Source organism: Amphiura filiformis, chromosome 20, assembly GCF_039555335.1.
Source record: "Amphiura filiformis chromosome 20, Afil_fr2py, whole genome shotgun sequence".
Taxonomy (NCBI): domain Eukaryota; kingdom Metazoa; phylum Echinodermata; class Ophiuroidea; order Amphilepidida; family Amphiuridae; genus Amphiura; species Amphiura filiformis.
The window spans coordinates 40,031,976-40,053,971 of NC_092647.1; the positions used below are offsets into that span (position 1 = coordinate 40,031,976).

At 38.3% G+C, this 21,996-nt stretch overlaps 1 protein-coding gene across 1 annotated transcript; it reads left to right on the forward strand.

Moving 5' to 3' along the window:
• Positions 1–2,958: 2,958 nt before the first annotated feature.
• Positions 2,959–20,261, forward strand: LOC140142673 (organic cation transporter protein-like). The gene is made up of 10 exons (XM_072164671.1): positions 2,959–3,502; positions 4,748–4,851; positions 7,147–7,301; positions 8,661–8,829; positions 12,181–12,322; positions 12,983–13,092; positions 14,787–14,995; positions 16,153–16,261; positions 16,938–17,152; positions 20,030–20,261. The coding sequence occupies exons 1-10, from the start codon at positions 3,107–3,109 to the stop codon at positions 20,134–20,136; spliced, it is 1,716 nt and encodes a 571-aa protein (XP_072020772.1). The 5' UTR covers positions 2,959–3,106; the 3' UTR covers positions 20,137–20,261.
• Positions 20,262–21,996: the final 1,735 nt, after the last annotated feature.

Genomic DNA, 21,996 nt, shown 5'->3' on the forward strand with positions numbered 1-21,996 from the left:
GAATATTTGTACCTGAAATCGCTCTGCCAAAATGTTGAAATCTACACAAAACAGAGAATTCTCACAAAAATCGATCAAAAACGGTCTAAAATTTGATGATGTTATAAATCCAAATTTCCAAGTACAATGAATAATGGATTGAACTAATATTGTTTAATTTTTGTGCTAATACGTTAGTATCTAGGGTCTATGGTTTAATTTTTATGAGAACAGATAGAAAAACGTTGCCAATTTTAAGAGTTTTTTAAATAGACAAAATCGGACAGAAAATCCTTGAAAGAAATAAGAGCCCAAAGGTTTGATATCAGTAAACCAGTTGCATACTTTCATCAATCTGCAGCTTATGAAAGGTTAAGAAATTGCAATTCAATTCAATTAAATTAATTGACATTTCAAGAGAACATTTACCCTTTTAAGTAAATCCGAACATTTCCGCGTTCTGATTATCATTCACAGAGATTGTAATTTTATGAAATTTTATGCAAAATTATGGGCACCTGTGTGCATTTTATGCAACCTTGCAGAGTTTTTATTCGTAGTTGTATTTTGATTAACATTTTTAAACATAGTACCGTAAACTTGATAATTATTATATTAGTGAACCTGTGGTGTACTTTCATCGAGTAAAAATAATGACAAGTCAATTAAAATTAATGGATTTACATTTTAAATGCAAAGCTACCCTCTAATTACTCCAACGATATTCTTTTCTGAATTTTACACAGATGTATTAAGGGACCGTTCAATAGTTATTTAGGAGTCCAGGGGAAATCTGAATTACTTGAACCAGGGGGTGATTTTAAATGGAGAACAATGGGGAAACAAGTGCAGAATCCGGACGCGAGCAGTGGCGGCGCCAGGAATGGGGTTTTTTTTTTGGGGGGGGCAAAGTGAATTTAAGGGGCAAAATCAACACATTTTGCACAAAATTGTCGCAAAAATTGGACATTTTCGTAGTTTTGGGGTTTTCTGGGGGACAACATGGGGCAAGAGCTCAGACTGGTGGAGTTTTCCCCTCCTCTCCCATGCCCCCCCGTGGCGCCGCCACTGGACGCGGCGGGGGAACGCGAAGAAATTTTATGTCGATTGTTTTGTCAAAACGCCCCGCAAAACGCCCACTCCTCTCTGGCGTAAATATTGAACGGTCCCTAACTTAATGAAATTGTGGGCACCTGTGTGTATTTTATGCATCTCCAGGGTTTTTATGCGTTTTTGAATTCTGATTAGTTTTGAAACATAATACCGTTTAATTTGACATTAGTGTACTTTCATCGCGCTGTAGCAAGATTCAAAAAATCGAGTCATAACCCAGCAAACACAAAAACGTTTTAAAAACGTTTTAAATAAGTTATATTTTGGCTTTTGGTTTAGGTAAAAACGTTTTAATAACATTAAAATGTCGGGTTATATAAAGGTCATGGTAACGTTTTAAAACGTTTTGTATGAAAACACATTACAACAATATTTTTAAATGTTTTCAAAAAATGTTATTGTAAACTATTTTTGCAAACATTTTTGCCAAATATTGTGTCAATACTTAAATAACATTATGTTAAAATATTTGAACCCAACAAACACAGAAATGTTCTTAAAATGTTTTTTTTAAAACCTTCTAATAACATTTAAATGTCGGGTTATATAAAGGTCATGAAAATGTTTTTAAAACATTATTGAAAATATTTTGGGCAAACATTTTTCGCAAAATATTTTTTCAACCCCAAAATAACATTCTGTTTAGAATGTTTTGTATCAAGTTTTCAAGAATGTTATTGGAATGTTATTAAAACGTTTTTATACCCTTTATATAACCCGACATTTAAACGTTTTCTGTAAAACATTTTTGTTTGCTGAGCAGTAGATTATCAAAAATGTTTTTAAGGTTATGAAAACGTTATATACTCTTAATATACCTTTATATAACCCGACATTTAAACGTTTTCTGACAACCTTTTATAACCTTTTGCGAATGACGTCGAAAACGTTTTGTGTTTGCTGGGAAGTATGCACTTTTATAGCCTTGATTCAAGGCTTCTGCCTTTTTCCTCTTCTTTCTTCCTTTTGCTTGAAATTGAACATGAAACCTTTAAATACCCGATTGACTCCCGGCCTCCGCACTTTGTGGATCCGCGGGTATTCATGCTCGTCGAAAATTTCGCGAAATAAGGGGTGTTTTCAGATAAAGAAACGCGATTCGCGAAACACAAGAAAAAGGGATGTTCGCGAAATTTAAAAAAAGGTATTTTCAAATATCACTTATCTTGCTTTAGAAGCGGTAATATTTTATTATAGCTTCTGTGGTTTTACAAAATTCGGTTTCACAATTTTCCTTTCTGCGCATCCGGTGTGCACCCGGCCAACTGATTGAAGTTTTGAAGGCCTGTGATTTAGCCAAGGGCCTGTGAGCAAACCCTTGTAGGCCTACGTGTTTCTGCCAGAAAAGGATATAGAAATATCGTTCGCGTTTTAGCGGGGTGTTGTCGTAGGGCAAATAATTCGCGAAATCGCTAAAAAAGGGGTGTTTTTCCCCTGAAAACTTCGCGAAATGATATGCAAAAGGGGGTATTTTTAAAGTTCACCGACAAGCATGAATACCCACGGATGCACGGAGTGCGGGGATAGGCCTATATTGCTTTCATATACTAGTAGATCAATGTTTTTCTGAAGTATTTCCGTGTCTTGGATGTCATTCTATCCATGCACTGAGCATGCTGGTTTTGGCCACAGAGGGGCCTGAGGGTTCATGTGTCTGACCATGGTCTGACACGGTCTGACCAGGGTGTCACTTCCCTGATCTAACCTGGGAATCCCTGCTGGCTGCTTACAATAGCATCAAGCACACTGTATACAAGAGACAGGGTATTCTCACATAGCATTATCACCACCCGGGGTCACCACTTGACCCGGAATTGCTCTTATGAACTCTCACCCTCCTGCTGCAGACAAATTTAGTTTAAATTTCAATAGGCTAATTTGGCTTTGGGAAGCTATTGAGTCAGTCAACCTGTGTTTACTGCCCGTAGTTTACTGAGGAAGCTATCGAGGCAACTTGTGTATAATACTGCGTTGAGCTATTCAAGACGCACCCAGTCCACCAAAGCTCGCCAACATGCTAACATTTGACGACTTTATACCATTTCTGGGTGCATTTGGTCCTTATCAAAGACGTGTTTTGTTTCTTGCGTGTATAATTGTGATTCCAAATTCATTCCATGTCTTTGCGCAAGTGTTCTTTGGCGCAACCACGGACCACTGGTGTTCGAATCCTCGTCAATGGAAGGACAACTGTTCCACTTGGGGGTTCAACACCACTAGAGAATGCGAAGAAGCAAAGAAGGCCGTTATCATACCACCTGGTGCAAAATGTTCCCGATATGATTTAGCTTTTGATTCAGTGGATTTTTCTGCCGATTTGAATGCGACGGATTATACCAATATTACATCTGGCTGTGAAGATGGATGGACATATGACCGGTCACAATACACGAGAACCATTATTCACGATGTAAGACAAAGCCACACGGGTACGATGTAGTGGAGCTCCCAGTTCTTGTCTAATTATTTTTTTCCAAGATGTGAAAAATACTGCTAAGTTTATTTGGCACGCGATCTGAGTTTGTCAATTTCTGATGGCTTGTGTCTCTTACAGGCACTCTCCCTCTGGAAGCCAAACAACGGTCCGCCCTCTTTACAGCTTTCTAAGCTTGTTTTTTTTCTTATATTTACAGTAGTTTACAAGAGTTTTCTTTGACGAAGCTCTCTCTAACCATCCATAATTTATCACCCAGTTCTGTTTTGTAATGTAATTAAACGATATCACCCACTTGAGAACATGAATCTAGACTGGATGTGTATATACGGTATACATATGGGAATACTGTGGTCTAGATTCAGGGTACACCCCGTCAGTCCGAAACACCGTCAGTCCGAAACTCCGTCAGTCCGAATTTTTAGGGTTAGGTTCCTAACGCTAACGCTAACCCTAAACCTAACCCTAACCATAAACCTAACCCTAACCCAAAAAAATCGGTCTGACGGTGGTTCGGACTGACGGTGTTTCGGAATGACGTGGAGACCCTTCCATTAGCCTATACCAGTAGCGTAGCGGGGGGGGGCAGGTGGGCAGACTGCCCCCCTTGACAAAAAAATGAAAGAAAAAAGTGCCCCTCTAAGAAAAAAGTGCCCCTCTGACCAAAGGGCAAAGGAAAAGAAAAAGGGCAAGGAGCCCCTTTTTCATCAAAACTCACCCCAATCATGGGCCAAAATAGTGTCAAATACAAAAATGTTGTCACAATAAAGCAATTTTCGGCTCGATCATGGGCAAAAATAGTTTCAAATTCAAAATTTTTTATCGCCCCAATAAAGCCTTTTTGGAAGCTCGAAAACATGTACAGTCTCTCTAAAAACAAAAATTTCATGTGGCAACTTTTTAGAAGCTCGAAAACATGTACAGTCTCTCTAAAAACAAAAATTTCATGTTGCAACTGCAATTTTTTTCAGCCGTGCCCCTGAAATCCCCCCCACCTGACCAAGAAAGCTGGCTAAGCCCCTGGCCTATACACTTGAATGCTGTAGTTTTACCTGCAGTTTCATACATAGAGAAGATAGTGTTAAACATTTTAATACTTTTGGCCGGATATCATATTATTATTATTATTATTTAATCATCCGAAATCGCATGCACTAATAAGTGCTTGTTGCAATACGTTTCAATTCGATGATGCGCTGTTTTATATATTTTTGTGAGCAGTTTGATCTTGTGTGTGATCGAGCTTTTCTGCCAGATATAGCACTGTCGGTATTTGGCGTTGGACCTGTAGTAGGAACATTCGTGTTTGGATGGTTTTCAGATTGGTAAGAATTATCTTCCTTTCTAATCTTTTTAATTAATGCACGTAGAGTTTGATTTATACAGTATTTTGGTTTAAAACTAACAGTATTTGGCATTACGAAATTGACACAATTTTAATTTGGTGTTTGACTTTGAAGCTTTCTAATATGTCTGAAGTCAGTCAGGTCACGTCCAGCATAGAGAACCCTGCGAGAAAAATATTATTTTGTCGTACTTGTCGTATCTTTTACAGGATTCGTTTATTGTATAAGTGGAGAAGTGGCGGTGCCAGGGGTCGGAGGGCAAATGTCCCAGTCAGACCCCCCCCCCCACTATGTCCTCAGTAAATACCCAAAATTACGAACATTTTCGGTGATTTTGCGTATTTATTTTAAATCCCCCATCCCCGATCCCTCCAAAAAAGACGTGGAGTTATGGATTGCAGTGGTTGAAGTGATGAAGCGCCAATCGCATTCAATATCAGTGTACTTCGGTTATATTTATATATGCGCTTTTATAAATACGCACGTGACCCATGGGCCCGACATACCAAGACCAGCAAGCGTGACCAAATCCTCATGCATAAACCACTATACATCATCAAATTTAAGTATTAATTGAATTGCAAAATTCGTCGGCTGTATTCCATAGTGGCGTATAGTGATTTTTGGTCATTTTTTTGAAAATTGGCACATATGTTTTTAATGATGTTCTCTTTCATTTTTTCTAAGTCTCATCAGTCATAATTAGCTAATTAATCAGTAATTAATTAATTAAATATGGCGTATAGTTACAAAGTGACATTTTTTGTATTCCATAGTGGCGTATCGACCATACGCCACCTTTTATACACATTTTATAATTATGAAATATCGGCAAAAATGAAAAACATCGTATGTCATAGTGGCGTACGCGTATCGGACCTATACGCCACTATGGAATACGAACGACGAAAAGTAACGCCATAGGGATTACACGGCGACCGAGGTGGCGTACGGTTAACGTTAGGTTAGGTATTGCGTTTTGTTTGTTTTCCATAGTGACGTATAGTTTTATTTTCAGTTTGCCAGCAATAGTATGTATTTATTTCTTTTGACAAATATATAACAATAAAATCTATTTAGTTTACTACAGAAATTTCACATCATTTACAAAATATAATGAATGTCTGATTTACACAACTCGATTTTAAATTGGCATTTCTTCAAACCCGATTTTCTCGAAAAGTTGTTTATTCGCGGCGCCCCACTATACGCCACAATGGAATACAGACGACGAATTATTACACATTTTGCAATTTCGAATTTGTAATATGTTATCAAAAACACCCATTTTGAAAGTATTTGACGACGGAAAAAATATTCAACGACGGAAACGTTTATAATATAATCACAAAGTTGAACAAAATAGACAATTTTGCTGCACAACAGTCTCATGTTGTTCCGCCTTTGCATTCAAATGTATAGGAAGACCACTCGCTATGTAGAAGGTCACTTCAAGACTTATTATCTATAAGCTGTTATGACAGCGCGGAGGTGGTCACGTGCGTATTTATAAATGCGCATTTATAAACCTAACCGAAGTACACTGAATATGAAACGTAGTTATTTACTTAATTGCAGCAAAGGTGATGAAAATTATTTAAAAAACTGGTCTACGGGCCAGATTTTCCAATTTGAGAAACACATTTTTCCTGTATAAGCAAATGCCGACCCAAATTTCGAACATATCAGGAACAATTATTAATTATATTTATTTCCCCAAATTGCAAAATATTACAGATTTTGTTGATTTTGGGGTCATTTAATGAAAAAAAGGCCCGACCGACCGATACCTACTTGAAAGGTCCGTCCACCCGTAGAACAAGGTTTTTTTGTCGCCAAATCGATAAATATTGTTTTGTGTCAGTTGCTACTTGCTATACTTAAGGGGGTACTACACCCCTTGATAAATTTTTGACTATTTTTGCATTTTTCTCAAAAAATACTAACACACTGGTAACAAAAGTTATGTATATTATAGGGGCAAGGAATCCAGTTACTACACTGGAATTTAAGTGACTCAAGCGGTACGTTATTTATGATAAAAAAAGGGGTACCGCTAGAATGTACCTCATTTCTTAACATATGAACCACTTGTATTGAATCACTGAAATTGGAGTGAAGTAATAGGATTCCTTGCCCCTATAGGCCCTAATATGTATAACTTTTGTTACCAGTGTGTTATTTTTTTTTGTTGAGAAAAATGCAAAAATAGTCACAAATTTATCAAGGGGTGTAGTACCCCCTTAACATTGCATAATTTTCATGATTTTACAGGAATGGTCGACGTCCAGCTATGTTCATTGGTGTCATTTCCATCGCTATTTTCGGTACAATTCTTGCATTTTCAGTTAATTATGCCATGTATATCACTATACGTTTTTTCATCGGGATGGCTAATACAGGTTTATATCTCGCCACCTTTGTATGGGGTAAGTCGGTTGTAAATGTTCGGTTTTTATTCATAGAACGTCAATATGTTTTGTTGTTGTTGTTGTTTTTGTTTGTTTGTTTGTTGTTGTTTTTTGGTTTTTGTAAACTGCCGTGCCATGCCAATGTATACATCCGACCATAAGGATTCAGAAAAAATATCTGCGATGCACCAATCAAGTTATAAGCGAAAAGGTCAAATGTGATCAAGCAAAATCAGTCGGAACTCCGAAATTTTAAATTTTCAGTTTCTTATACGTTAGTAAAAAGTATTTACAAAGCTGCATTTTGCAGAAAACCCCATTAAAATTGAACAACCAGTTCCAAAGATATTACCAATAACAGAGTTTCCAAAACAACAGGAAACAAAAGGAAATATTACCTTTGTTTGGCTATATCTCAAAATCAATATTTCCGAGTTCCGACTGATTTTGCTTAATTGCATCACAAATGTCATGTAAGGCTCTATACATGGGATTCGGGAAAAAGGTTCTTATCCTTGCACAGCGCAAAAATTCGCAATTATGTTTTTTGCAATTATATTTGATGTATCTTTTTTACGATACTGCAACTATTAGGGAGTACTTACAAAATGGTTTGCTGAGCTCATCCAAGCTTTGCTACTTCACTGACGGTTCGGGATTATAAAAACGGGTCGATGACTGAATCATAATCAATTTACTTTGTGTTCAGTAATACATAACGACTCACTCATCAAATGCTCAAGTAGTTTTCGGAGGTTTAAATAAATATTATAACATTAGTTTGATGCGCAAATCCTCCAATATGGGAGGGCTTGCGACCGCCGCAAAAACTCGGCATAATAGAATTCGACGATATTTAGACGATAAATCTTTTATATTATCATGAACATGATGAAGCTAAATTGTCTAACTATCAGGTATATCTTTTAAATATCATAAAACTACATTTGCAACTATCTGATATCGTTTAGATAAGGACGATATTTATATGATATATCTGGTAAAACTAGATGTTTACAAAATTTAAGGTATTTTCAAATGAAACTTGTCATGATATTTTCAAATAGGCCTATACTTTATAGTTGTTTGACGGTGTCATAACAGTTTAGAGATTATAGTTTCGATGATATTTGATTTTTTGTGACGATATTTAAGACCAAGTCTGCACCTTAATAAAAACAACCATCCCCCTTATATCACAAAGGTGCCCAAAACACAGGCTAAAACAACAGTGCCAAAAATCGCTTGCCCCCCTTTCGATCTACCGAAAGGTTTTCGTTTTTTTTGGACCAAAAGTGACTTTAAATATAGATTTACAAAAGACTGAAGTGCCAAAACAGATAAAATTTGAAATAATCTTGTGTTTTTACCTTTCAGCCACCGAATTCGTTGGTCCATCAAAGCGAACCATGGTCGGTGTGTTTATCGCCAATGCTTGGGCTGTAGGATACATGCTTCTCTCTGTACTCGCATACTTTTTTCGAGATTGGAGAACTTTAGAACTCGTCATATCCGTTCCAATGTTTCTCTATCTTTTCTTAATTCCGTAAGTAGATCATTGAGGTAATAGAGAGATTGCGATGTTCCACGTACGTGCTGCGTGGACCGTGCGTTTACACGGAATTCAAAACGTATATAATATTGCTAGTCTCCTTTCCAAGCTGGATTGTGCTCCTTCGTAATGAAGATGAACAAGGCAGCTGGAACAAAGACTAACATCTGATCTGGTCACAAGATGGCGAAGCGCTTGAAATTTAGTATGTCTACTTCAGTATACCATGCTTTTGATTTTGACTTAAAACCAAGGTTAATATGTTGCTTAAAATTAATTGTATTTCAGTGCTTCCCAAATACTATGGTTGCCAAAAAACAAAGTAGTTTGGTAGATTACATCCATAACGTCTTGCGCCTTACAGCCGTTCGTTAGTACAATCGTACAGCATGCTGCCACACTGAAATTGCATATCCATGCGTCCAATTTGGGACTAAATTTATGTGACTTTTTCAGCCAAAATATTGTAAAAAGTCATATCGTTGGACTTATTTGGTCAAAAATTGTTAAAAATAATAAAGCCAATATCCAAAAACAATGGAAAACAACCAATTCCTGAAATGTAGTATCTAGATTACTAAAAAAAATTTCTGTGTGTTTGAAAAAGATTGTGGCCAAAAATTCCTTGACTAATTTCCTTTCCAAAATATGTATTTTTACATACCTTGCATGAACAGTTAAGAAGTTAAAGCACCTTTAAGGTTATACGAAGAAACGTATAAAAAACGTATAAAAGACGTATAAAGTTGTTCTCTAAAACCGCGTTTTCTCAGCAATCAAATATCGCAGTGAGTCAAATGTTGGTGCATGGACGTATCTTAACATTATTTTTGTGTCTTTATACAAATTTTTAGAATCCGTTTGAAAATCCTTCGTTTAAATCATTTTTACGCACCGTGTTCACAAGATCAAAAACACGTTCCATGCCGTTTTTTTCAAATATTCGCTCCGTATAAAACTACTCCGAGTGATTGTTTTCTCCTTTTTTGTATTGAACTACAAATCGACCAAAGAAATAATGTTGCCATGGGGAAGAACCAAAAACAGTACCGATTAAATTTTATTAGCCCGTTTTTGGGAACAATTTTCGAGAATCTTGTACCACAAAACACTGTTATGTTACATTATCGATATCTGGATTGTGGAACATTAATTTTGATTTCTAACTGCCTACATTATTTCTCAAAAGTATGTCGATTCCTTTCCCATTTGAATTTCACTCCAAATTTAAGCTACTTTTGCAAAAATCGAGGTTTTTCGCCATCGATACCTCCGACATTTACAGCGGTGATGAGATTGTTTATCATAAGAGCCTGGTATGCCCTATTCCATAATAGTCAGTTTGAGATCAATCGATTTCACAGATCACTCAGTAGCTCAATCGGTTAGCGCGCTGGGCTTAAGTTCGACTATATAATACTATAGTTTTGAGCTGGAAAACTTTGGTACGTGTTCGAGTCCCTATGTGGTCCATTCCATCTATTTTATTTTATTTTCTCTCACTTTTTCTTTTTCGTTTCTTTTCTTTCTTTCTGACTGCAGCGATTGATTGTTTTTGCCCGGTTTTTTTTACATTATATAATTCAGGAATTTTTAGGCTATACTAGTCTAGGCGCGGCCTATGAATATATTTTTACAAATTAGATTAACAAAATATTGGTTGTTGGTTTTGTTACTGTTGTTGTAGTTATTGTTGTAGGCCTATAGGCCTATATATTGCATAATCAGGGTATAAATAGGCATACTAGGGCTATTATAGCCTATAGAGGCATTGATTTATTTCACGACAGATATCATCCAGGATAATTTTAAAAATTTAGAAAATCCAAAGGAAAATTGCCGAAAACGGCTGCCCACAATCACCCCCCCATATCAGCCCATATGGTCCTATCATGGTCGCCCCTTCCCTATCCCTGCAACATATAGGATGACTCACGAGCCGCGGTTTGTCCGTGTTCTAGTTCAGATTGATACACTATTGTACGCATGAGTTCGTTCTTTTCTGCATGGCTGTTTCCATTATTAACTTCCGCCCCTCTGGAATCAAGCCTTGAAAATCAATTGCATTTAACCTTAATCAATGCATTTCTAAAAGTGCACAGTCGTGTTGTTTTTTGATATTACATGTAAAAGGTCAATACCACTAATTCTGTGTAACATTTTATTCAATGGAAAAATAAGAAATTTCAAAAAGGATTTTCTCATATACCATGTATACTGAACTCTCACAGCGAAAAGACATCATTATCAATTAAAAACCCTACAACTACGAAGGGAGGTTGTATCACCCCCCCCCCCCAAGATTTTTTATCCGTCATAAAAAATACGCTCGCGCTTATGCCCAAACGACCTAAGCTAATCGTAGATCCATCCTTTGCGCTCATATTAGTGATAAAGTTTTTAACCCAGCGCCTTATCCGGGTGTAGGACCGGCCATCAAAGATGATCATAGAGGGGGCGAGGCCCCAATGATTTTCATTTCGCTCTTATGAAATTATTCCAGGAGCTTAATTAGGTGAAAATAGTCATTTCCTTTCATATTTAGGAGACGATTTGGTGAAAATATTATTTTTATAGAATTTTAAGCCGAAAATCAATTTTACCTACACTTTTGTACGTAGCCAGATTTTCCCAAATTTGCTTGAACGCCCTCACATTATGACGTCATATCGATATTATATGGGGAATGTTTGTACTTATTTTGGTATCACTGGATAAAGGAGACCCATAGCTATGCATTAGTACCAAATACAACGGTATAACGTTTATAATTGAAGTCCGTATTTACAAAATATAAATGGCTCGGTAGTTCTAAGGTTAAGAAAATTGAATCCCAAATGACTAAAATTTCAACCTAACCAGTGATAACAGAAGTAGAAGATCTTCTAGAAAGAAGTATCTCATTTATTATTACCCAAAGGAAGGAACCAGTTGGTTTTGAAATTATCTGGGATACATCTCTGTAAACAGCATAAATTTACAGTGCGCCATCCTATCGGGACCTGACAGTGTGCCCTCTTTTTTGGGACCTGACCTGACTGGTGAATGTTGGCGTAGCGGTACGGGCTCTGGCTTGTAATCGGTTGATTGCGAGTTCGAGCCCCGGTGGTGCCATCGTGTTGTGCTCTTGGGCAAGGCGCTTTGCCTTACTTTTAGATAAGTGATTCAGACTGGTCAGAAAAATACTTTCTTATTTCTTGTTTGATTATAATTTTGACTGTTTTGTGTTTGTGGGGGTAGCTAAAGGGACCAGTGATGCTTTAGATATGTGAGTCAAATTTTCTTGACAAAAGATATCATTTGGAGATCATTTAGCAACTTAATACCATTTTACTTCCTTTTCAGATTTTTCCCAGAATCTGCTCGCTGGTTGTTGTCAAAGGGAGATATTGAAAAAGCAAGACCAGTCATAGAAAAAGCAGCAACATGTGGCAATATCGTTCTACCTGAATCTATATTTGAAGAATGTGATGACAAATTAACAAAGGTACTTTCAGAAGTAAATGAATACGATTCTTGGGATGCGTTCCAATGCGACTCTTGTGCGCGCAGATCGCGTCATGAGTGCCTTGTACGCAAACCAAAGATCTTGCGTACTGTAACATACTTACAAGAAACTCGCTCACTACGAGATCATTTCCCGGATGCTTAATTTTTTTCTGCAACCATAACGGGACGCAAAAATTTTATAACCCATAGGAACACATAGGAAAGGGTTAGGGTTAGGGTTAATAAAATTTTTCGTCCCGTTATGGTTGCAGAAAAAAATTCCGCTTCCCGGATGCGGATTTGAGTGACCATGTAGACACTTTCTATTATGGATGCGCATCCGCTCTCGTGTGGATTCTGCCAATATTCCCTGGTTATACATCTGATCCAAGTTCCCAATAGTGTTTGGCAGTAAATTTATGCTTGTTAGGTATAGGTTCATTGAGTGTTAGCAAATTAAAGCAATATTTTTCTAATCTGATATTTTGTGATACCGGAAACATCCCTTTTAAAATGCTAAATGCAACTGGAAGGTGTGTGACCAGATCAACAGGCTCACCCCATTGTTGGGCCTATTCATGACTGGCAACTCATATAAAAACCGCTAGAGCAATCCAACTCAAACACGGATTTCTTTATTCCATCGTTACCATATTAGGAAGACGAAGCCGAAGACAATATAACTACAACAGGAAAGACGCTATCATTAATTGATATCATGCGTTACCCGAATATGAGGTGGCGAACTCTCAACATGATGTTTAACTGGTAAGTCATTTTTCACACATATCAAAATGATTGTTGTCAATACTACAACGCGCATCCACAGTCAACGGTTTATCCACATGGGTGTAGCAAGAGCATCAGGGGCCCATGGACAAGGAGCAGTACGGGCCCTTTTAAACACGGCGGGATTTAGCCTACCTTATGGGGCCATGGACCAGGCCAAAATTTGGAGGCCCCGAACTCACGTGCCGAGGCATGTGCACTCATGTCAGTGGCCAAGTTTTGGTTTAAGTAAAGTGGGACTAAGGGAGACTAACATACAGGGTGTCCCAGAATGATTTATACCGAGAAAGATGGAATTTTTTTAGGTATGAACGGCATTTCTATTGGTCATATTGTTTTGCATTTTTAAGTGCTACATATATTTAGCTTTTTCAGATTTTTTAGATTTTAAAAATTGGACGTTTCTAGTAGAAGTTAGGGAGGATTGCGTAAAAATGGTGAATTACAAGTTTTGACAAAGCAACCTATTTTGAAAATCTGTAAAATTACTAACCGTTCAGCACAAAATGCTATGCAGTATATTGCTGTGTCTTATTCTTACTTCTACTAAATAGTCGGTATCTATTGTTTATTTATGATGTTACGAAGCAATCATTGTATGGAATAAAGGATTTGCTACGCTTCAGTGACCTTAAACTATTCTTTCTTTGGCGGCAGTTTTGAAGACAATTATTGAGGTGTGTGAGTTTCATCATTTGAAATGCCGGCAGAGATGGATTTTTCATAAAAGTATAGCGAAGGTTCGTCCTTAGTGTCACAGCATGCATTTATGTCCACAGTATATGGGCAAACCCACAGCTACGTAAAGAAGACGATTAAACTTTACTGCGGAGGATCCTTGAGGAAGTTATATCATCTGTAATAATGACATTTTGGGTAAAAATTGTGGTAAAAATCACATAAAAAGTATGTTTTTCAACCTAAATATCTGATGTCATATTGAAATGTTTCACTTAATCCCATATCAAGAATTATTTAGCATTGTAAGCTCTACATCTGTGCCAAATTTGGTGTATCTCCTATCAAAGAATGTGGGATTTCTCCAATATATTGCACAGTGCGGCTGGACGATGGTGATAAAGGATCCATGTGTTATGATGCCTTGCACTGTAAATTACGAACATGTAGTTTTCGTCCATTTTCAGTAATAGCAATGTCACGCCAAAACGAATCAAGCTATTTCCATGAAAGTCACAGAATAAGTAGCAGACATATGTGGCATTGTATTGCACTTATTAAAATTAGATACACTGTTGACTATATATTTTTGATATTTTGTTCAAACACGGTATAAATCATTCTGGGACACCCTGTATTTTGTTCAATTCAATTTCAGACTATTTTGGGCCCAGATCAACATGAACTACGCCATTTGAATTTGCGCGAAGCGTGGAAAATTTTACACTTTAGCCCTATTTTGACCAAAAAACATGTTGTTATTGGGGTTAAAAGAAAGATGCATAGGGCAATTTGGGGCCCCCAATTATTTTGTTTTTTGAGGGGGGGGTTGGACCCGGGCCCATCTGGGCCAATGGTATAAAAATCCGGCCCTGCTCTCCATTATCAGCCCTTATTTAATTCTCACTTTTGTGCTTCGTCCACCGATGATAAATGCTGAGGTATCGTAATGGTAAGAATAATTAATGAAATGTCGATCTTTTTTCATCAAACAGGTGGGTGAACAGCATGGTATACTATGGTTTGTCATTAAGCACATCATCGTTTGGTGTAAATGACTATTTAGCGGCATTTGTGTCTGCGGCAGTTGAAATTCCCGCCTACACTTCATCGCTTTTTGTCATTGAAAAATGGGGCAGACGTGTGCCGGTTTGTGTGTATTTGGTCGTTAGCGGCGTGGCTTGCATCATGACTACATGCATACGTAAGGTCTTATGCTTGCAACTTTCTATTCTAACCATGATTAATCAAAAAGTATTTGTAGTATTGTTGATTTTCAGGTATCAAAACCAGTAAAATACTCACAATATACTTTCGTCATCTTGGCTGATCAGAATGACCACTGGGCCAGTGCTATTCCCGCGAGATTTTTCGGAACTTCCGGCAATTTTCTCATTCCTTTGTTACTTAGTTCGTTTGAGCAGTTAATCGAATAAGTGACCATCAAATTGCCTCTCTGATTTTCTTGTTTGCTGGTTTTCATCTTTTTCTAGTCGGCTCCTCCCATTTTATGACATTGCTACATGTATGTAGTCGGTTATGTCGGTTGAATTGTTTATTTCTAAGTTGAAACGTTTATATTTTTTCCGGTAAATTTTCGGTTTCAGCATCTTTTTGATGCTTTTTTTTTTATCCTTGTTCCGTGTCTTGGAGGAGCAGAAGATACTTAACATGCTTAAGGGCAGATGCGGTTTTCATTATTTAAATCAATATATTATTGAAAAATAACACTTTGATGTTTTGTAAAAGTTCATTCTACAAATCATATACTTTGAAAACTTTGACTTTGAGTGATGTGCGTTTTACAAAAGTGTTGTTGTTTCAGCCCTCTTTACAACATAACTCAAGAACCACAGGACCTACAAAAGTATATCTGTGATATTTAAATTCTTCTACAAACTCGCTAAAAAAGTGATCAATGCAAATTTTGCCAAAGCTCACACCATTCACAAGATGCTGTGAACTACCAAATTGCAACAGATTAAAGTAGTTGCTAACCTTAAAAAGATGCAAACCAGCAAATAAGAAAAATTACAGAGACAACTTGGATTCAGAAACAGCGAGAAAATACAGTCAATCGAGACATCGGACATTCTCTAAGAGGTTGACAACGTTGTATACAGGCCACTGTTCAAAAGAATCAAGGGATGAGAAAATTGCCAGAAGTTCCGGACAATCACGCAGGAAAAACAGGATAATAAGCTCTATAATACCGTATTATACGGAATAATAACTTTTTTTTTCACAAATCACGTTGTTTGAAAAGTTGAACAATGTTTGATTAAAATTTAGTTAGTCGACTGATCATCTTATTATTTTCTTGTTATTATTTTTTTTATCTATTGATGGTTCTTCATCCAGCTGTTGGGATATGGAAGACCTGCGTAGCTATGATTGGGAAGTTTAGTATTTCAGCTTCATATGGAGTTATCTACATTTACGCAACAGAACTTTTCCCCACACCAGTAAGGTAAATATGTTATCCTATATTTAAAAAACAAAACATTTATTGTGCGCTGAGCCAAACCATTTAGAACCATAATTTTAGTGCATACTCTAGACTTACCACAATAAACCTCAGCAAAACGATTTCAAACACATTACATCTATCAGCATCACTGCAACATTAGCAGCAATAGAAAATTTCAGATATAGACGAATCCATTTTCACGCATTCCTACACCTCAATGGCAGCCATAGCTGGGACTCCCCCCCCCTTAGGTCTATCCCACCTAAAATGTGAAATGATGTGGCCTTGGCGGGGATATTAAACTGCATTCCATCACCCGTGTTACACATAGACAAAAGAAAGATGAAAGTACTACACAATACAATTCAACATCGATTTTTAAGCGGATTTAATCCACCCAATTGTGCAGTAACAACACCAGTTTGGTGCAGATGGGTCCCAGTAATGGCTGACTGAATTCTGACCATCACTTGGCTCGATGGATTCGTCAGTCAGTCAAACCCTTTTTACGCGTTTTTATTATCGCAGATGGTGTATACTGTAACAGGCCACAACGGGAGTGACACCTCGGGGTCTTACAGGCAGCCATTTGAATGTTTCAGTATCAAGAGATAGCTGATTTGTGTTCCTATTAGCATATTTTATAAAAGGTGCATCAATATAATTTTGACTATAGGTCTAGTGGACTTGGTGCATGTTGTATGGCATCGGAGCTGAGCGGTATAGTAACACCATTGATTCTCACTTTGGGATTGCTAATATGGGGGCCATTGCCATTACTCATATTTGGTGGAGCAGCTGTTATTGCTGGTATTCTTACTTTGCTGTTCCCTGAAACCATGGGAGAACCACTTCAGGAGACAATGGAAGAAAGTGAAGCCTTTGGGAAAAGTAGGTGGACTGGTTTCTTTCGATAACTGTAAAAATTGACTGAGTCATATTGATATCACAAGAAATAAGTACCCCTCTCAACATTTCGTCATAACATCATAAGGTTACACTTTGTGCCAATAAACCTAACTTAGAAATAATTATATAACTGTTTACTAAGTGTTGTGTAAAATTGAAAGATGTCCATGACTTCATGGCTGAATGAGCCCACATGGAAGACTGAAACTGCCTTATCAAAAGTCACAAAGTAGGTCTATGTCAAAAAAGTTATATACATGGCAGAGTGCATTTACTCTAATGTGAAATCAAATCATGATCATACAGCCGTGCAAATCCCCTTCTTGGTTCAGAGCTCAGCACAGTGAGTTGTAAGGTGGCCAGTCCTATTCCTTGTAGTTAATAATCCCGGGACTACTTTGTGACTTTTGGAAAGGGCCGTTTTTGTCTTCCATTTGGGCTCATTAAGCATGAAGTCATGGACATCTTTCATTTTCACACAACACTTAGTAAACAGCATTATATTAATATAATATAATTTCTAAGTTAGTTTTATTGGTACAAATTTAACCTTACGATGTTATGACGAAATGTTGAGAGGGGGACTTATTTCTTGTGATGTGTTTATATTAAACAGTTGAATCGCTGGATATACGAAACACCTCATATACGTATATCTTTTATCCTCATTGTAATATAGTCACCCTATTCCGTGTTCTGAGACACCTTTATATGTCATTATCATATTTTTCTGTTGCAAAATGGTAAGCTTATGTGTTAGATAACTCAAATCCGGACTGGGAGTGTGGTTTCTACTCAGTGGATTGGATGGACTCGGACAGAGCCAGACTCCGATAGATTCGGACTTGGACTCAGATTCCAATGGACTCGGACTTGACTTGGACATGACTGGGACTCTGACTCTGTTTGACGTGGACTTGACTATGACTCCGATGGAGTCGGACTTGGCTTGGACTCGGATTCCAATGGACTCAGACTTGACTTGGACATGACTTGGACACTGACTCTGTTTGACGTGGACTTGACTAGGACTCCGATGGAGTCGGACTTGGCTTGGACTCGGATTCCAATGGACTCAGACTTGACTTGGACATGACTTGGACACTGACTCTGTTTGACGTGGACTTGACTAGGACTCCGATGGAGTCGGACTTGGCTTGGACTCGGATTCCAATGGACTAAGACTTGACTTGGACATGACTTGGACACTGACTCTGTTTGACGTGGACTTGACTAGGACTCCGATGGAGTCGGACTTGGCTTGGACTCGGATTCCAATGGACTCAGACTTGACTTGGACATGACTTGGACACCGACTCTGACGTGGACTTGACTAGGACTCCGATGGAGTTGGACTTGGCTTGGACTCGGATTCCAATGGACTCAGACTTGACTTAGACAAGCCTTGGACACTGACTCTGTTTGACGTGGACTTGACTAGGACTCGGATGGAGTCGGACTTGGCTTGGACTCGGATTCCAATGGACTCAGACTTGACTTGGACATGACTTGGACACTGACTCTGTTTGACGTGGACTTGACTAGGACTCCGATGGAGTCGGACTTGGCTTGGACTCGGATTCCAATGGATTCAGACTTGACTTGGACATTGACTCTGTTTGACGTGGACTTGACTATGACTCCGATGGAGTCGGACTTGGCTTGGACTCGGATTCCAATGGACTCAGACTTGACTTGGACATGACTTGGACACTGACTCTGTTTGACGTGGACTTGACTATGACTCCGATGGAGTCGGACTTGGCTTGGACTCGGATTCCAATGGACTCAGACTTGACTTGGACATGACTTGGACACTGACTCTGTTTGACGTGGACTTGACTAGGACTCCGATGGAGTCGGACTTGGCTTGGACTCGGATTCCAATGGACTCAGACTTGACTTGGACATGACTTGGACACTGACTCTGTTTGACGTGGACTTGACTATGACTCCGATGGAGTCGGACTTGGCTCGGACTCGGATTCCAATGGACTCATACTTGACTTGGACATGACCTGGACACTGACTCTGTTTGACGTGGACTTGACTAGGACTCCGATGGAGTCGGACTTGGCTTGGACTCGGATTCCAATGGACTCAGACTTGACTTGGGCATGACCTGGACACTGACTCTGTTTGACGTGGACTTGACTAGGACTCCGATGGAGTCGGACTTGGCTTAGACTCGGATTCCAATGGACTCAGACTTGACTAGGACATGACTTGGACACTGACTCTGTTTGACGTGGACTTGACTAGGACTCCGATGGAGTCGGACTTGGCTTGGACTCGGATTCCAATGGACTCAGACTTGACTTGGACATGACCTGGACACTGACTCTGTTTGACGTGGACTTGACTAGGACTCCGATGGAGTCGGACTTGGCTTGGACTCGGATTCCAATGGACTCAGACTTGACTTGGGCATGACCTGGACACTGACTTTGTTTGACGTGGACTTGACTAGGACTCCGATGGAGTCTGACTTGGCTTGGACTCGGATTCCAATGGACTCAGACTTGACTAGGACATGACTTGGACACTGACTCTGTTTGACGTGGATTTGACTAGGACTCCGATGGAGTCGGAATTGGCTTAGACTCGGACTCTTCTCAACTTGGACTCGGACTCTGATTTTGAGGTGGACTCGACTCTAACAATACAGTTTATTATTCATCCGACTTCCGGTATGGGCAATATTACAATATTTGGCTCTGAAGATGGCACTCGCTAGAGTTCCGAAAGCTCAGCCCTCTGAAAAGGACTTCTCTAGAGAAAGATCAAACCTTACTCATATTACAACATTGTTTACTTGAAAGTAATTTTGATTTTAATATGTGTTTACTTGCTTTACAGAAAAGAAAGGTCCCAGCATCGGGGTTGCCGATTATGATCGTCTTTCTCCAACAGATCGAAGTGAAGACAAAACATCACCAGCAAATGAAGACGATTGCGCATGTTAACATACTTTGACATTCTGATCTATAAAGCACCTTTTCCGTAAAGTGCCAGCAACCACAAAAAGCAAAATTATAAACAAGAATAAAAAACACAATCATTATTATTGGTAGTTTTATTATTCACATATCGTGGCCACTGGCCCACATTTATATTTAGTAAAACACAAAATTGCACAATAATATTGACTCTGCAACTAGACTTAGCTGTGGTCTAAGACCACGAACACAGCCGTGTTGTGACCCCTTAATCACCTTTGACCTCAAAATATATGAAAACCCCATAGACATTGGCTAATGTCAATGCACGTGTCCACGTGGCATCACTTTGCTATGCTTTTTGTGGCAGAAGGTGCATTTTGAAGGTATATCGTTTTATACCGGAAGTGACCCCTTACTGACCTTTGACCCCAAATGTGTGCACACCATATAGACACTGTGTTATAACAATGCATGTGTGCAAGTAGCGTCACTGTCCTACGTAATTTGTGGAAGAAGAAGCATTTTAAAGGTATTTCGTTTTATACCGGAAGTGACCCCTTAATGACCTTTGACCCCAAATAAAATAATACCACATATAAACTGGGTAACCACAATTCATGTGTGAACATACCGTTACTGTCTTATGTTTTTCTTAGCAAATAAAAATTTTTGAAGGTTTTTCGTTTTATACCGGAAGTGACCCCTTAATGACCTTTGACCCCAAATCTGTGTACACCCCATAGACACTGGGTAATAACAATGCATGTGTGCAAGTGGCGTCACTGTCCTACATAATCTATGTAAGAAGATGCATTTTAAAAGTATTTCGTTTTATACCGGAAGTGACCCCTTAATGAGATTTGACCCCAAATAAAAAATACCACATATACATTGGGTGACTGCAGATCATGTGTGAACATACCGTTACTGTCCAATGTTTTACTTAGCTAATACAAATTTTTGAAGGTATTTCGTTTTATACCGGAAATGACCCCTTAATGACCTTTGACCCCAAATCTGTGTACACCCCATATACACTGGGTAATAACAATGCATGTGTGCAAGTGGCGTCTCTGTCCCACATAATTTGTGGAAGAAGATGCATTTTAAAGGTATTTCTTTTTATACCGGAAGTGACCCCTTAATGAGCTTTGACCCCAAATAAAAAAATACCACATATACATTGGGTAACTGCAGATCATATGTGAACATACCGTTACTGTGCTATGTTTTACTTAGCTAATAAATTTTTTTGAAGGTTTTCGTTTTATACCGGAAGTGACCCCTTAATGACCTTTGACCACAAATCTGTGTACACCACATAGACACTGGGTAATAACAATGCATGTGTGCAAGTGGGGTCGCTGTCCTACGTAAGTTGTAGGAGAAGATGCATTTTACGTTTTGACCCCTGCGTGACCTTTGACCCCGCGAGTTTCATGTGACATGTAGGGGCATGATCATTGATCATTGTGACCAAGTTAGGTCAAAATCGATGTAAGCATGTGAGTGCTAGAGCAAATGTAATGGTTGACAGAAAGAAGAAGATCCTGTAAGAAAAAAGACACAGCCGTGACTAACGTCACGGCTGTGTAAATATGAAAATAACATTTCAGACATACATGAATTGAACAAATACAAAATTTCAAAGAATACATGTAAAAAAATATTATAGCAGCTGCACCAGATTATGTTGCTTGCGTGTATTGTGTCACTAATCGGCCCAGCTAATTTCAATGAAATGATAGGTAAACTGAGCTCAAAAAGAAACTTGTAATTTTTCACAAGGTCATATCTTAAAATCCTGTCCATCAAAATGAACCAAACTTACACACAGGTTTATTTAAATACTCTACTCTTAACACATGTCAGTAACCAAGCAGT